General features: G+C 39.2%; 1 protein-coding gene across 1 annotated transcript; it reads left to right on the forward strand.

Moving 5' to 3' along the window:
• Nucleotides 1-350: 350 nt before the first annotated feature.
• metap2a (methionyl aminopeptidase 2a) lies at nucleotides 351-17,164 on the forward strand. The gene is made up of 11 exons (XM_072673527.1): nucleotides 351-457; nucleotides 4,187-4,285; nucleotides 5,485-5,550; nucleotides 6,698-6,800; nucleotides 8,909-9,070; nucleotides 9,355-9,536; nucleotides 9,685-9,779; nucleotides 10,834-10,930; nucleotides 11,038-11,141; nucleotides 13,571-13,686; nucleotides 14,565-17,164. The coding sequence occupies exons 1-11, from the start codon at nucleotides 364-366 to the stop codon at nucleotides 14,815-14,817; spliced, it is 1,371 nt and encodes a 456-aa protein (XP_072529628.1). The 5' UTR covers nucleotides 351-363; the 3' UTR covers nucleotides 14,818-17,164.
• Nucleotides 17,165-17,970: the final 806 nt, after the last annotated feature.

Genomic DNA, 17,970 nt, shown 5'->3' on the forward strand with positions numbered 1-17,970 from the left:
TAAACGGCAAAACGATGCCACCTCGTGGACACTATTGTGAACTGCAACGTAAAGGGACCGCATTTAAATTCCAGCAAGTTTTACACATTTATAATGTCTCAGTGGACTATCGTTGTGCTTTGTACGTTATAATGTTAGAGTTATATATTATTAAACGCTTTCCGATCATAAATAATAAGTCACACGTTAATTTGCTTTGGGTGGGATGTGGAATAATAGACCTGGGAACGTTTCATGTTAACCGCCTTATTAATTATTCTGCTCACATTGAGCATCACTACCATCATCATTACCATCATCATCCTCATCATCATAGAAGTCCCTCCCACAATGCACCGCGTGCTCTCTCCAGGAGTTGCAGTCATGGAGGAACCGGGCAGCGCACGCTTGAACGGTGAGGCAGACCCTGAAAAGAAGAAGAAGAGGAAGAAGAAGAAGAGCAAAACAGCTCCTGCAGGTAAGAGAAAGATAAGCCACAGAGAGAGGCAATGCCACTTATCCCTGCAGATGTACCGGCAAGGCTTTGGGCTGCGTCCCAAATCACTCCACGCTCTCTGTTGTGCACTACAGCTACAGCATGGATGCAGCCAGAGTCACTTCAGCAGTGCAGAGTACAGAAGGGAGTCATTTAGGATTTGGTCCTTTTTTTAAAAGCCATTTGACTTCAGATGTGTGCATCACTGGCACGTGAATAATCCTCAAAACTGTGTTGATATAATGTGTTTTATTCATGTGGAAATTCAATAAAGTCAGTGCATCATCTTTTTTATTGCAGCAGATTCCACCTGAACGCAGCACTGAGATCAGTGTCTCCCACCCCCAGGCTTGTAGTCCATCTGCTTTGCACAGTTTTGTGTTGTTCCTGCTCTACGAAACCTCGTTCAGATCATGGTGGACCTGCTTGTTAGTTAATGATGAAACACAGGTGCAGGGAAAAGCAAAATTGTCAAGTGTGCAGTGCAGGTGGACTACAGGAACAGATCCGGGAAATGCTGATCCAGCAGTTTCACAGGAGTCTGTAAGTTTTGGCAGTAAAGATTGGTTGGGTTGGATGCTTTTCTATCAGAAGTGGCCATAAGCAGGGCTGTGTGCTTTATACTGTACACCAGCGTAACAGTAATTCACCGGCGCTGTGCACATATTTTTTGTGATCCTGTCATATATTATTTCCCATTATGTTTAAATGTTGTTGTGTTTTGTAGTTCAGGGCCGGCAGGGCAGTGTAGAGTATATACCAGTGCCAAAGATTCAGAATAGCTTGGCAAGCTTTGGTAAGAAAAGTGGCCATCAGTATGCTACTGCCATTTATACCAGTGGTAATGATAATTAATCAGAAGCTGCTGTTTGTTTTTGGGTTCTTCATTTACCTTTAATGCTTAATGTTTAAGTGGACTATCACAGGCTATCGAATTTTCAATTTCAGAGTAGGCTTAAGGAGATGAAGGAGATGTTTGCACTCAGCTGAAGCTGAAGCCTATATGCTTCAATATACTGGTTCTCCAAATAAGGCACAGTCATCTGCAAAGGTTTTGACATGAGATTGTTGAGAGACATGAGATTATTTACTGCATTTTACTTACTGGATAAAAAAAAGTATCATGCACAATAGTTATAGTACATCCTTTTTCTAAAACATGTTCTAAAATTTGCAGATGTTATATTTAAGTTTGCTTACACTATATATATATATATATATATATATATATATATATATATATATATATATATATATATATATAATTACATACACTATATGTCCAAAAGTGTGCAGACATCCCTTGGGATACTGTGGAGCAGTGGAACTGTGTTCTCTGGAATGATGGTTGGTGCTGCATCCAGTACTTTTGGGATGAGTTGGGGATGATGAGGTGGGGTGGTGATCATCCAACATCCTGACATCACTAATGCTGTTGTTGCAATCAATTCCTCACAGCAATGCTCCTCCAAAATCTAGCAGAAAGCCTTCTTCCCTGGACAGTAGAGACAGTTACTCCAACAAGAGCAGGATAAACTATTTTTAATATCCTAGATTCTGAAGAAACAAATAATGAGCAGGTGTCCCAATACTTTTGTCCATATAGCGTATATTTAGAGAACCAGTATTTTAGGATACTGTTGCTCTCGAAAAGGACTTTGTCTCAATACAAAGTATTGGTATAACAGTGGCGATGTATAGAGCAAGGCTATAAGGAGATAGGAAAGGGTTTTGAGGTAGCTTTTGAAATGGCAGTTAACAGAAACGATTGAGGTCAAGTTACACAAAGACTTACAGAGAGAAGTGCTCATAGTATTGCTAGGAAGGGCAGCTTTGACTACCACTTTGAAAAGACCTTCAGAAAGACTGAGCAGACTGCAGTGCTGGTGCACTGTTCTACTGTGCAGCGACACCTGCAGAAATATGACCTTCATGATAGAGTCATCACCTTTCCTTTGTTTCTTATCACAAATTTAAGAATCAGGAGTTTTCAGAGAAATCTCATTAAAAAAGCTAGATCAAACAACGTTTTGACCACAATAAGCAAAGATGCACTATATTGCCAAAAGTACTCACCCACTCACTCATCCAAATCATTAATAATCAGGTGCTCCAATCAATGTCATGGCCACAGCTGTATAAGACCAAACACCTAGGCATGCAGACTGCTTCTACAAACATTTGTGAAAGACTGGGTCACTCTCAGGAGCTCAGTGAATTCCAGCGTGGCACAGTGATAGGAAGCCACCTGTGCAACATGTCCTGTTCAGAAATTTCCTCAGTACTAAATATTCCACAGTCGACTGTCAGTGATATTATAACAAAGTGGAACATTTGGGAACGACAGCAACTCTGTCACAAAGTGGTCGGCCACGTCAAATGACAAAGCTGGGTCAGCGGATGCTGAGGCACATTGTGCGCAAAGGTCGTCTTCTTTCTGCAGAGTCAATCACTTCAGACCTCCAAACTTCATGTGGCCTTCAGATTAGCTCAAGAGCAGTGCGTAGAGAGCTTCATGGAATGGGTTTCCATGGCCGAGCAGCTGCATCCAAGCCTTACATCACCAAACACAATGCAAAGCGTCTGATACAGTGGTGTAAAGCACGGCGTCACTGGACTCTAGAAGAGAAGACGTTCTCTGGAGTGACGAATCACACTTGAACGGTACTTGTCTGACTGCATTGTGCCAAGTGTAAAGTTTGGTGGAGGGGGGATTATGGTGTGGGGTTGTTTTTCAGGAGTTGGGTTCAGCCCCCAAGTTCCAGAGAAAGGAACTTTTAATACTTCAGCAGACCAAGAGATTTTGGTCAATTTCATGCTCCCAACTTTGCGGGAACAATTTGGGGACGGCCCTTTCTGTTCCAAGGTCTATAAAGACATGGGTGCGTCGAGTTTGATGTAGAAGAACTGCGTGGAGTCCTGACCTCAACCCAATAGAACACCTTTGAGATGAATTAGAGCGAAGACTGCGAGCCAGGCCTTCTCGTCCAACATCAGTGTCTGACCTCACAAATGCGCTTCTGGAAGAATGGTCAAATATTCCCATAAACACTAAACTAAACCTTGTGGAAAGCCTTTCCAGAATAGTTGAAGTGGTTATAGCTGCAAAGGCTGTTTGTGTTGCAGCCAGTGGCCTGGGGAACATTTTACTGGGAGAGGGAAGAATGGATGGAAACAATGGAAATCCCAGCAAATTTTGGAAGCATACATCACACCATCTGTAAAAGAGCTGAAGATCTAAATAGGAGGGCTTTTACCGCAGCATAACACTCCTAAACACACCTCAAAATCCACAGTGGACTACCTCAAGAGGGACAAGCCGAAGGTTTGGCCATGGCTTCACACATCATGTGTATGGCAGTGACCGAGTTCAGACATGTCAGTGTATGTTGGGTTGGGTATGTTTAGCCACGTCAGGTTTGCCGTGTCGTGTTCCCAAGGTTATAGGACAATGCAAATGATCTCAATCTGTGCCAGCTTCTCCATCTCATGGATCCATTATGTGGGATGAAATTGTCCGGCATCCAAACTGACAAGCATTACTCAATCAGTTGCGTTCTGCCCCACGGGACAAAGAAGTTGTTGAGGAATGCACCTGGCACAGTTAGCACTTACTTTGCTTATGGGCTCATTCACCTGTGTGTGTATGCGTGTGTGTGTGTGTGTGTGTGTGTGTGTGTGTGTGTGTGTGTGTGTGTGACTTTGCGGCAGGACACTGTGAACTAGGCGAGGATGGTGAAGTGGATGTGAGGAAGCTGCTGGAGCAGCAGAGCCCGGAGGAAAGAGAGAGGGAGGAGGATGCAGAAGAAGGTGTACTGTACAGACACACTCCACACAGTGAACTAATTCAGGCCTATATTAGTTTTAATTCACAATTCCAGCAGTTTTCATTCTAATCTCTGGTTGTAGCGTCTATAGCAGGATTTCGACATGCTTTCTTGCACTCTGCCCAAGAACAGCATCTACCTATTGATTTCTAATATGTTCAAGTTATGAATCAGTGGGTTTTCTGTTTGCTAGAATCAATGGGTTTCTGTTTTTCTCTCAGTACATAATGGTGGAAAACAGACGAAGGCAGATGCTACAGATATTAGAGATAAGGGTGAAAAATGTATAAATGAAGTGGAATTATATTATTATTAATCATCTCATATTTTATTTATTATTTTCTATTTCTGGTTTTATTTATTTTTATTGTTGCATCTTCTATTATCTTGATTGTTTTTATTTAAATAATTTTTTATTTGTTAATTTATCCTGATTTGATCAATCATAGATTTTTGGTTCAGTTGATTACACATTATTTTGATTGTCTTTCTGTCCCTGTTTATTATAAATTCTTGACGACACTGAAAATTAGGGTCAGCCTCATTATACTTCCAAGTGATAATAAACTGATTCATTCATTGATTGATAAAAATAGAAAAAAGTCATCCAGGGTGATTTAGTGTGAAACTCTTTAGAAGTCAGAACAGTGATGGTGTTGGAAACAAAGACTACATCACAGCTATTACATGAAATGGGCAAGCGCACATTGTCTGATGCCAGAGTCACTGTTGTATGATTGTTTTGAGAGAAGCTTTTGGATTACATTCAATTTGTAAAGCACGTCCCTGGTGCTGTGAGGTAACATTAAATAATACAATTATTTAGATTTACCACTGTTATACAATTATGAACATTTACATCACATTTACAAAATCTAAAAGTAATGTGTAGGTTCACTGGTAGTTAAGAAGTGCTAGTAAACAACATGGCCATAGTTGTGTTGTAAATACTGTGACCCCTGGTTCCTAATACAACCACTGTAAAACAAAAACAAGTCTCTTTCTCTACAGTGCGCCACTTCACACCAAACCAGACTGACAGATTTAGTTTACATCTCAGTGATTAAATTCTACAGCAGTACAACATGTGTATAATTTTCTCCCACGTTCATCAAGTCCAAGTCCACCATTAATTTTTTTGGCTTTATTGTGTGTAATACTTCTGTGTGGCTTTCATCACAGATGGAGAGGAGGGTGATAGCTCCACTGGGAAAAAGAAGAAGAAAAAGGGCAAGAAGAAGAAAGGCCGTAAGTCTGTGTTATTTTTTCTGCCTCTTTCCCTCTGCGCTGAGTTCTTGCTCTTGTCTGTGGGCCAGCTATTGCTGCAAGCAAGCGGTTGTGCTCATGTCACGCCTGGCAGACCAAGGCAGTGGACTGGCTCTGGGCCAGTTTGCCTTACTCCTGGGAAAGTCCTGCAGTGCAAATTCCAGTCTCACTCTCTCTAACCCTACAGCCTCCACCATACAGTATTTGATCCTGGATTAACCCCTTACGCCCCAGGCTTATTGTTCAGGTATTAATCACATGGTTTAGTATGATTTATAGCAGGGGTGGGCAATGGGGGGCCGGGGTCCAGCACATTCCGCTAATTTCCCTGCTGTAACAGACCTATAAGTGCAAATCCAGGTCTATTGGTCTATTAATTATGAAATTTTGACCCTATGTAAAAAAACAACTGTCAGATTTAGATTATGTGAAAAAGTGAAAACGACAAAAATGCAATGATGCTGTAGATTTTATACATGTTTCTGTGTCAGCATCAGGAGGTACATGTTTGCAAAATATCATATCTCTACATTGACCCACATTTCCCTTATCACCTGATTTAACTAACTAATAACAGACCTTGCCAGGTTTGGTAGGTCTGTAATGGGGCAAATCCAGGTCTAGAAAGTAAAAATTGGAACAGGATTTTGTTCCGACCACTTGGATGGATCTGCTGCATTTTTACTTTTTGACATAATCTAAATCTGACAGTTGTTCTTTACATATTTCATAATGAATAGACCAATAGAAATGCTCCAAAATTACATGGATTTTTTTTTTTACTTTGACTTCCATTTAAAGGTAAGGAGGTTATTTTCCTGTTCTGTAAAGTTGACTTCTTGGAGACACAAGGTAAATGAAACAGATATTTTAGTGCAGTAATCAAATAAAATCAAATCAAATTTATTTGTATAGCTTTTTACGCTGTTGTTGTCACAAAGCAGCTTTACACAATCAGTAAAAAACATAAAAAGGCATGAAAAATCTAAGACCCCCAGTGAGCAAGCCAGTAGTCCAGCGTCAGCTAAACACGGCTGTTAATGTTGTTATAATCAATGTATAACCCTGGAAGTGCTGCATTTTTATTATTCTTTTATTTTTTATCACTGATAGCATTGTCTTATTTCAGCTAAAACACAGACTGATCCGCCGACTGTGCCCATCTGTGATCTTTACCCCAGCGAAGCATTTCCGGTTGGACAGGAGTGTGAATATCCTCCTTCTCAGGATGGGTACGAGACTTTTTTACCTTTCTCCTTTACCTGTTCTTTTCAGGTAGGAGTGTGTTTTATGTGTGTGTCTAGCCAGTTCTGTAGTTCTCATCTTGTCAGAAAATGAATGTGTGTACAGCGGTTAATGAGGGACCATTTTGTATGTTTATTTGGTATTTATGACAGTGGTGTAAAAGTCATTTACTTTCCCCAACTGTAGAGGGAGCCCTAAGCTAAAAATACCAATTCCTATAAGAGCATAATGCTGTTTAAGCACAAAAAGTTGTCACTTTCATCACAATCATTATAATTTAACCACTTCATTCTACATTTTTCTTATACCCTATGTATCACCAATTGGTAACTACACTTATACACTACAATTATAACAGTGGGGAAAAGCCAAGAAGTGAAGTGAAGTTTAAAAAGGTAACAGACACACTAGGACCCAAAACGAATATTTTGTGGCTGATGCCCATTTTAAGGAGCTACAAATTCCAATAATTGATCATCTCTGCAAATACAATTGTATATCTAGATTTACATTATTTTTATTGAGCATACAGACAGTAATGACCATAAGCACACAAATAGGTGGTACAAAGAAAGAAGAAAGGAGAAATTCAACATTTTGAAAAGTCGTTGTGAAATGTTGTGAAATGTAACTGGTCTGATCACCAGTTACCAATAACGTTAGATTAACATTACAGTTATTATCAAGGGGGTCATGTATTATTGGTCATGTATTATTGGATAAATGTTTGATAAGTATACAACAAATATAAAAGCTGTAATGTTTTTGCTTAACTGGGTTCTGATGAAGATCCGATCACATTTCAGACCACATTTAAGCAGCAATACATAACATTTGTAAAGGGCTTGCAAATTCTCCAGCAGCACTATGAGAGTCTGAATCCTGGCAAATCCATGACTAAAGTTGTTTTTTTCTTAATAATGTAAACTGTAAACCACATTAATATCAGCCAATATTATTGACTAATATATTAGTCAGCCTGCTAGTTCTAATTGTCAGAGAGCAGTGTGCTTTAAATGCACAATAACACATAACTCATTTAACTCACATTACTTTAAATGAATTATTAATTTATCATCAATTAAGAGACGAGTCAAATGTTTGAGCAAAAAACGATGTTCAAGTAGAAAAAAAAAATTAAAAACCTCATTTTTGATGCAACCCTCCTCTTATTTACTCCTTTCCTAACTCCAAACCTAACTCCTTCCCTTGTCCTCCATCTCATCTCCTCAGATCACCTTGTCCTGTCTGAAATGTGCTCTACCTCAGATTACCCTGTGCTCGGTGTAATATTATATTATATCTTTGCTGAGGCACCTGACGCAGAGGTCACTGACACGCTTGTACTATGTAAGGTAGTCCCACAGTAAACTTTGTGAATGAGGGGATCTTGAGTGAGTGTGTGTACTACATATAGTGTACATGTACACATATTTACTGGATGTATGTTTATATATCATCGTCTTTTCTCCAGCTTAACTGCTCGAGACAATTTGACCTTCAAAAAACTTTTGTGCCAAATGACTACATTATTAGAGAAGTTGGGTCCTTTTAGCTTATTGATGTATACTTTTAGTCTTTTGTAAAACTGAGAGTTAGTTTGCTCTGGAGATACATGGCTAACGTAGCTAACAGGTGATGCTAATGTATATCTAGTTGATTAGCATAGTGAATGTGACATTCCATATTTAACCAATATATTGTTCAGTAATCTCTAATAAACTCTAAGTGCCCAAATGTTTGTGGACACCCTTTCTAATGAAAGCATTCAACTATTTTAAGTTGCACCCATTGCTGACACAGATGTGCAAATGCATACGCATAGCTTCTAGTTATCTAGTCCCTTTAGAGAAGGATGGCCAATAGAAAAATGAATCTCTGGAGCAGATATACATGAACCTATTGACACTATGCCTTCTTGCTGATTGCAATCAGATCCTTACAGCAATGCTCCAAAGTTTAGTAGAAAGCCTTCTCTGGGTAGTAGAGACAGTTACTCCAACAGGATAACCTCCTTTTCAGAAGAAATAAGCAGACGGCCCAATACTTTTGTTCATTTTGTGTATACAATGTCCATGTGTATGTGTGAGTCCAGAAGGAGTGCAGCATGGAGGATGAGGAGTGATGAGAAGCGTGTTATGGATAAAGCCAGTGAAGAAATGTGGAATGACTTTCGCCAGGCTGCTGAAGCTCATAGGCAGGTGCGGCAGTACGTCAAGAGCTGGATCAAGCCAGGCCTGAGCATGATCGACATCTGGTGAGGGTCTAACAGCCACCATTCAACTACAGCTTCTAACTGACTAAAACTGACTATGACATGCCATATTTCGTCTCCAAGAGCTCATGCCTTTCACAACACAAAACTAACTGCGCATACTGTATATGAATATCATCACTGTCACGCATTGTCATCTCTAACTGGCTTGAAGACGATAGACAGAGACAGAGACTTTAGCATTTGTGTTTGGCTTAGACCCAAATTTCAAGCATTTAGGCAGAAACCGTTAGATCAAACTGTCTATCTCTTTCTTTCTCTATCAGTGAGCGCTTGGAGGACTGCAGTCGGAGGTTAATTAAGGAGAATGGGCTGAATGCAGGTTTGGCTTTCCCCACCGGCTGCTCTCTCAACAACTGTGCTGCTCATTACACCCCCAATGCTGGAGACCCCACCGTGCTGCAGTTCGATGACGTGTGCAAGATCGACTTCGGCACACACATCAACGGTAAAACACACATACTTGCACACTTGCACATAGGTCAATTAAAGGTCATGAAAGGAAACTCTCTGCACACTCATTCAGAAAATATGCACACACACACACACACACATTGTTCCAACCGACCTATTTATTGATTTCTGCGTATGTTCAGGGAGGATAATTGACTGTGCCTTCACCGTCACCTTTAACCCAAAGTATGACCGTCTTCTGGAGGCTGTAAAAGACGCCACCGATACCGGAATTAAGGTGTGTGGTTCTGTGCATGTGTGTGTGTGTTAAGTCTTGTCTCTCTCTACTTAGAATTTGTTCTGTATTCTGGTGCACTTGTTGTGTAGAAAGAACAGGGTCATGAATAGTGGACATTTGGTCATACATTTGTCGTAAGATACAGTGCAATAGTCATGACATCCATGAAGGTTTTGCACATTTCAGGAGCAACACCTTATAGTGTCGCCCAGTTGAAGATAAAAACAAGTCACCTTTATTTTTTCGTCCTCCTTATCATTTTTTTGCAACAGTTTGCCAACATTTTGTCTTAATACACTATATGTCCAAATGTTTGTGGACACCCCTTCAAATGAATGCAAATGCAGAGAAGTAGTACCAATAGAATAGCCAGACTGGTATCAGCAGTAGTATTGCCAGACTCTCTGAAGCAGATAAACATGAGCCTTTTGTCACCATGCCTAATGTTAGACGTGGGCTAGAGGGGTATTGAGTCCCCAGTGTTGAGCTGTGGAGCAGTGGAACTGTTCCATCCAATACTTTTGGGAAGAGTCAGGGAGTAAATAAGTCTGAATGAATTACTACATTACTTGGAATAAGCTCATTTTACATTTTACACTGACTTCTATTCAAAGATAAGAACACTTTTACTTTTACTTCTGTAAAGTCACCATTTTGGAGATACATGTTTTTCATTGGACAGCAACAATATTGTGTGGAAAATTAGTTTTTTGTTTTTTTTCTATTCTAAGTATGAAGGTGTACAAGCAAGCATTTAGTTGTGTCATATATTATGTGACAGAGTAAGAAATGTACTACATCAGTCAAGTTGTACAAGTCTGTGGCAAACATGGAAAACATTGTGTTGTACAGCTCACAGCATCACATCTCAAACATTTTCCAAGGACTTCTTTAGGAGCTGTGCTTCTAGCAGCGGTAGCGAATCTATGCAAATTAGTCACTAATATAACAGATGTCCTGGGGGCAATTGATATGTCCCCACCTTCCTGTGTAAAACAAATTGTTTGGCTGCATGACATCGATGTGTGTTTAACCTTTGCCTGCTCTCTGTCAGTGTGCAGGGATAGACGTACGTCTCTGTGATGTTGGAGAATCTATACAAGAAGTGATGGAGTCGTATGAGGTGGAAATAGATGGAAAGACTTATCAAGGTATAAACAAATGCACTAACCTAGTGCAGAAAACACACTGTTTGTTTCTGCTGATATTCAAGACACTGTTTCACTCACTGGTCAGTTTGTATACATTTTTGTTCTAGTCAAGCCAATCCGCAATCTAAATGGCCACTCCATTGGTCAGTACCGGATACACGCTGGCAAAACAGTACCCATTGTTAAGGGTGGTGAGGCCACTAGGATGGAGGTATGTGGGCTGCATTATCCTTACCCATAAACCTTAGTTGTGTATGTGTGTGTGAGAGAAAGAGAGTGTCATTGAATTTTCACTGTAGTCTCTGTGACCTCCCTTACATCAGAAGTCCCAGTTCTTTTCAGTGAATGTGAGCTTGCCCCTGTTTAGCAGCATTAGTCCTATTTATTTTTGGACTGCTGTGTTGACCCAAATCATCTTTAAAACGTCCTAGAAGTGTCTGTATGTACAGTCAATGACAACATTTTATTTTTAATGTGCTGTTTTTTCACATATATATAGACCAAAACAATTTAATAAACTAATATTTTAGCTACAAATTACATTAAGTATTCTGTCACCTTTCTGTAAGTCGCATTGGTTCCACTGACAGGTGAGGTGAAAAACATTGATGGGTGGGATCTACATATTAGGCAGCAGGTGAACAGCCAGTCCTTGAAGGCAATGTGTTAAAAGCAGAAATAATGTGCCGAAATTTGCCAATGAGCCAAACTGTGATGCAGAACATCATATAGAACACCTCCAACCTCCACTTGTGGGGTTATGAGCACCTAAGGCTCATTGGTGCGATCCATGAAGGTCCCACCTCACAACTTACAGGACTTACTTAATATTACAGGATCTACTTAATATTAGACAGGTGGTGTTAATGTTATGGCTGATTGCTATAAATGTGTGTATATATAGTGCCCTCCATAATTATTGGCACCCCTGGTTAAGATGTGTTCATTAGCTTCTAATAAATTGAGTTTTTTTCTAAATAATATAGGACCACGATGGAAAAAAGAGTAAAATCCAACCTTTAACTCAAGTGAATTTATTCAGTTGGAAAAAAAATTGGCACCCCTGATGTTAATACTTTGTACAACCCCCTTTTGCCAACAAAACAGCACCTAATCTTCTCTTCTAATGTTTCACAAGATGGGAGAATACAGATAGAGGGATCTTTGACCATTCCTCTTTGCACAATCTCTCTAAATCATCCAGCGACCTGGGTCCTCTCCTCTGCACTCTCCTCTTCAGCTCACCCCACAGGTTTTCAATGGGGTTGAGGTCTGGGGACTGAGATGGCCATGGGAGGAGCTTGATTCTGTGTGTGGTGAACCATTTCTGTGTAGATTTGGCCATATGTTTTGGGTCATTATCTTGCTGAAAGACCCAGTGACGACCCATCTTCAGCTTTTGGGCAGAAGCCACCAGATTTAGTTTTAAAATGTCCTGGTATTTCAAAGCATTCATGATGCCATGCACAAGGTTCCCAGGGCCTTTGGAATAGAAACAGGCCCACAGCATCACTGATCCTCCCCCATATTTCACAGTGGGCATGAGGTGCTTTTCTGCATACTCAGCTCTTTACGCCAGACCCACTTAGAGCATTTGTTGCCAAAAAGCTCTATCTTAGTTTCATCTGACCAAAGCACGCGGTCCCAGTTGAAGTTCCAGTACTGCTTAGCAAACTCCAAACGTTTGCGTTTATGATTGTGAGTGAGAAAAGGTTTTTTTCGTGCATGCCTCCCAAACAGCTTGTTGGCATGCAGATAGCGCCTGATGGTTGTTTTGGAGACTTTGTGACCCCAAGAAGTTACCATTTGTTGCAATTCTGTAACAGTGAGCTTTGGAGACCTTTTTATTTCTCTTATCATCCTCCTCACTGTGCGTGGTAGCAAAATAAACTTGCGTCCTCGTCCAGGCTTGTTTACCACTGTTCCAGTTGTTTTAAACTTAAATAATTCCTCTGACAGTAGATATGGACAGGTGTAGGTGAGTGGCTATTTTCTTGTAGCCATTGCCTGACTTGTGGAGGTCAACACACATCTGCCTTACTTGAATGGTATGTTCTTTTGTCTTTCCCATGTTGAAGAGAAATGGCCTCTGTGTCACGTCATATTTATACCCCAGGGAAACAGGAAGTTGTGAATTACTAATTAAATGTTCATACATACTCTGATCAACTTCGTAAACTACTGTAGAATTGACAGAAATACTTTAATTACATTTATTTCCTAAGAAATGTTAGGGGTGCCAATAATTGTGGAACAGGTGATTTTATGAAGAATAATTATTTCTTAGTCAGGGATTTTTTTCCCCCCTTAAAATTCACTTGAGTTAAAGGTTGGATTTTACTCTTTTTTTCCATCGTGGTCCTATATTATTTAGAAAAAACTCAATTTATTAGAAGCTAAAGAACACATCTTAACCAGGGGTGCCAATAATTATGGAGGGCACTGTATATAGGGTATATTAGGGTGTACTTAACTTTTCACACACTGCTTCTGCTTTTAGAACCTTCTAAGGACCAGATGTTGTTTTAGTATGTCCTGATAACAATAGAATTCAAGTGTACTTAGTTTTTTTGTACATGACTGTATATATATATATAATAAATTGAAAAGCTGATAACTATTGAGCCTTTGTGTGTACAGGAGGGTGAGGTGTATGCTATTGAGACGTTTGGTAGCACAGGGAAGGGAGTGGTACATGATGACATGGACTGTTCACATTATATGAAGAATTTTGATGTAGGACACGTACCAATCAGGTAGGAGTGTGTGGTTGTTCTCATACATTTTTGGTGAAAGACAAGACTAACCTACAGGACCAACAGAATGCATCTGACCTTGTAGTGTGATACATAGATACACTACATGTATACACATATGGAATATATTGTTATATAATATAGATACTTGTGTACTGTATTTAATACATATATGGATCATTCTACAAATTTGAGCGTTGAAAACATTCTGAAAGGTATATGTTTCGGTCATGTATTTGTATAGATAGTTACATATGTTCACCATTCTACTGAACTGAGAGTTAAAAAACATTATGAACTGTATATGTTATAGTTCTACATTATATACTGTAGAACTGAAAATACAGTCTTCTTATAGCCTTCTTCAGTCTTGTGGGCATTGATTACTGATTACTTAACCCTAACCCTAACCCTGTTGGTTGTTACACAGCTGCTTAGAGGAATCCATGTTAAATGAGTGTTAGTACAAGATTTGAAGTGTCAAAGAATTTATAGAGCTTGACACTGTGATAGTTCTTAATTACAGTTGGTGACACGCCTCAGGCCAGATTTCTAATTAAGAAAAGAAAAAAAGAAGTAGCTGTGCATTAGGATTTGGCCAAGGATGCTTTTGTATAAGATTGCAGATGCCAAATTCGAAGAATGGCCCATGTATGACATGTATGGAACACATTAGCATTTACAGATGCTTATATGTATCTATAATGCATGTGATTTTCATACAGTATGTATGACCCCATGTCCTGACACCAAAAAAACACAAGGTAACAGGAGTGTGGAGGTAACAGCCACCTCCACACTCACTCATAAACACCTTGAACATATTCTCCTCACATTCTGTTCTGAGTAGAAGCTAAAAGTTATCTTTGTTTTCCAAGGCTGCCGAGAGCTAAGCACCTGCTGAACGTGGTGAATGAGAATTTTGGTACGCTGGCGTTTTGCCGCCGCTGGCTGGACCGGCTGGGGGAGAGTAAGTACCTGATGGCTTTGAAGAACCTGTGTGACCTGGGCATCATCGACCCATACCCGCCGCTCTGCGACACCAAGGGCTCCTACACCGCACAGTTTGAACACACCATCCTACTCAGGCCCACCTGCAAAGAGGTTGTGAGCCGAGGAGATGACTACTGAGGCACACGGAGGGTAATTCACAAAGCAAGATTTTTACTCTGGTAACGTAAGCCTGTCAGAGGTTAAGCCTGTTTAATTTAAGTCATTCCTATTAGACGTTCAGAACTTGTTATCCAGCTAAACTGAGAAATCCTACTTTGTGAAATACACACACAGCTTCTCATTTGCACACAAAGATTGTGCATACAAGAAAACAAGCAAAAGTAAAGAGTCCCACTATAAATGACACATGCACCGCCTGTCAAAGGTTTGGGGACATCAAGCTTTTCAAAACCTTTTTTAAGTTGTCCAGTAAATTATAGTAGTTGCTGAATAATACTTCATAAAATGAGTTACAAGGGTTAATTTGTCAGTTTAGAATAGCTTAACTTAACTCAACTATGGAGGAAAACAGAACCACATATTGTATTAGTAAATAATTCCAAAGGATATACCCTACTGCATTGTTGCAGCACTTAAACCTTTCCGGTGTTTCCGGAGTTTTAATTTGTGTTTTGATTACGAAATCTGTCACATGTCTGTTCTTACACTTCCACGATAAACATAAAAAGTGTTGAAGCTATATATGTCCATATTATTAGCTTAAAAATATATTTTCAAGGAAATTCAGAATTAGAAGATGCAAGGTGTCCCCAGATTTTTGCTGTGCAGTGAAAACACATAAAAAATGTACAAACCAACTTAAAACCAGTTGGAATATTAGCAGAGAGTACTAGGCCATGGCTCTGTGCTCCTGCAGGTTTATGCATGAAAGCTGTTTGAATTCTTTAACTATGCAGGAGGATAGGCTAACTTATCTAGCTGCTGTCCTGGGCCTGATTTCCCCAAATACACTGTAGCCCTAAGACCATTAAAAGAGTACCATAATATGAGAATCACATTCTTTAACAATAAGATGATTTGAAAAGACTAAACCAGTGTTTTTCAACCTACTCTTCAGCTGTTGCATCTGTAGGATGTGCCTGATTACCAAAGAGATGAATTTAGTTGCCCTGCTCTGTACTTTTTAGTACTCTGTACTAAAAAGAACAGAACCCATATTGACTTTAAACACATTTACAATCACAGCTATTGGGCTGTTAGTTATGGTTAGCATTGTGTATTTGTGAATGTGTATACATACAATAAGCAACAACTGTATAACCTCATCGTACAGTTTTCATGCTCATAAAACACTTTGCATTTGCATGTGTTTTGGTGATCAGATCACATGGAAAGCCAGATGTAAACATGCCCAGAATGCATTGCATTTCTATCTGCAATTGAAAGGTTATTATTGTCTGGATACAGTTGGAAATAAAGTAGGAAGTGGAACTAAGTCTTTTGAAAAGCATAATTATTTATGTTATGAATACTGGCTCCTATCAGTGTGTGTGTTTGTGTGTGCTGCCGCTGGTGCCTGTTTACTGGTAGATGATGGCAGTATATCAGAGTGCATTCCTTCGCCATTTCAAACATCCTTCGAATTTTCTGATGGAGCCATTATTTAAATAGGACCATCTATTGTATTACCCACAAACATTATGTACATGTTGATGTGCAGATCTTGTGTTCACACTGGGAATGTATTTTAGTGGAAAGTGTGAATGGAATCTGGCCAAAGAATATCCAAATACTATCTGGATATAAAACACATGTTGATGTCAGGTGTAAACAGGTGTATAAAGTAAGATCCAGGTAAAGTATGTATTTGGACAGTGACATTCTTTTGTAATTCTTCCTCTGTATACCACCTTAATGTATTTAAAACAAGCAATTAAAATGTGATTGAAATGCTTGAATTTAAAAGGTTTCATAAAATATTAAATTAACCATTAAAATGGTGAAAAACACTGGAAAATTCCTTTAGAAATACAATGGCTTTGGGAAATCAGGCCCCACTTAGATCTCTTTTTACATAAATAAGAAAAGAAAAACAGATACTTGTAGTCAGCAGTGGTCAGTCTGTCTTTCCTCTGCTCTTACATGCCTGACTCACCTTATGAAGGGCTTGATGATTACTTGAATCGTTGGATCAGGTGTGTTAAAGCAGAGTAAACATAAAAAGGGGTTGAGAAGCACTGCTGCTCTTCAGTTCTACTCTGTGCATAGCAAAAAGGAATTATCAATGAATAATAATTAAATAAAATAAAGAGTATGGCTGCGTAGCTCCACATAGCATGAGGATGTGTGCAAAAATATAACAAATAAAAATACCAAAAATGTTATGCATTATGCTTCTGAAATATAGTGTATTTTGATAATTGTATATGATGCAGTTGACTTGTAGCATCCATATTCCATTTTAAGCCCCCTGATTGTTTTTGTAAAATAAAAAAGAAGAGAATTAAATACCTATCTACCTTTACCGGATCTGTGCATGTTTTCATTACATTCTTCCTTGACAGCCAAGTATTTCATACTTGTCAGTTTGATTGATGGAATAGCAGCCATTAATCAAATGCATATTTCATGGGCTTTAATGATGGCTTGCTTGTTGGGGGACAAGACATCCCCATCCTAAAATGTTCTCATTTTAGGTTTAGACTTTCAGTTAAATATTCCGACAAATCTGATATTTTCCCTAATATGAAAGCAGGTTGTATTTTTCACTTTTGCTTTTACAGCAGTCACCCAGCATTATTTTCAGTTCCCCAATAAGCAATATTATTTAAGCTATGTAAGCAGGAAGCAAATGAGTGAGTGTACAGCACCACATAAAGCCATATGCAGGATGTGCTGAGCATTAAAAGATTCCTGTATGGTCCGTTTATAAAGGGTAAGTCCACTAATTTCTCAAAATTTTTACAGAATTCAGAAGTCAGAGTAGTGAAACGATTCGCTGTAGAGACGCTTACTGAGGCTTAATTACAGTGGTGGTGAACGTGATCGGGCATCACCATGTCTACAACACAAATATAGACATTTTATTTAATATCCAAAACCACTAGTGAACTGATCTGTCTTCTGGGGGTTTGTATGTAATGATGATGATGGTAAAATAATGGTAATTTGATAAACAGTGCCAAAACCATTTCAAAACATTTCCCATTATATAATTTCCTGTTATAACTTTGTATGATGTAACTTTCAGTGGCCTTGAACTTCCATTCACCAGCACTGTAAGCAGTCCTGACTGTACGTTTAGCTATAACGAAGTGTTTTACAGAAAAC

The sequence above is a fragment of the Salminus brasiliensis genome, chromosome 2, assembly GCF_030463535.1.
Source record: "Salminus brasiliensis chromosome 2, fSalBra1.hap2, whole genome shotgun sequence".
In the NCBI taxonomy this organism is placed as follows: Eukaryota; Metazoa; Chordata; class Actinopteri; order Characiformes; family Bryconidae; genus Salminus; species Salminus brasiliensis.

Coding starts and splice junctions, on each gene's coding strand:
- metap2a (XM_072673527.1), top strand. CDS start 364: ATGGAGGAACCGGGCAGCGCACGCTTGAACGGTGAGGCAGACCCTGAA. Junction 5,551..6,697: donor GGGCAAGAAGAAGAAAGGCC/GTAAGTCTGTGT, acceptor GTCTTATTTCAG/CTAAAACACAGACTGATCCG. Junction 6,801..8,908: donor TATCCTCCTTCTCAGGATGG/GTACGAGACTTT, acceptor GTGTGAGTCCAG/AAGGAGTGCAGCATGGAGGA.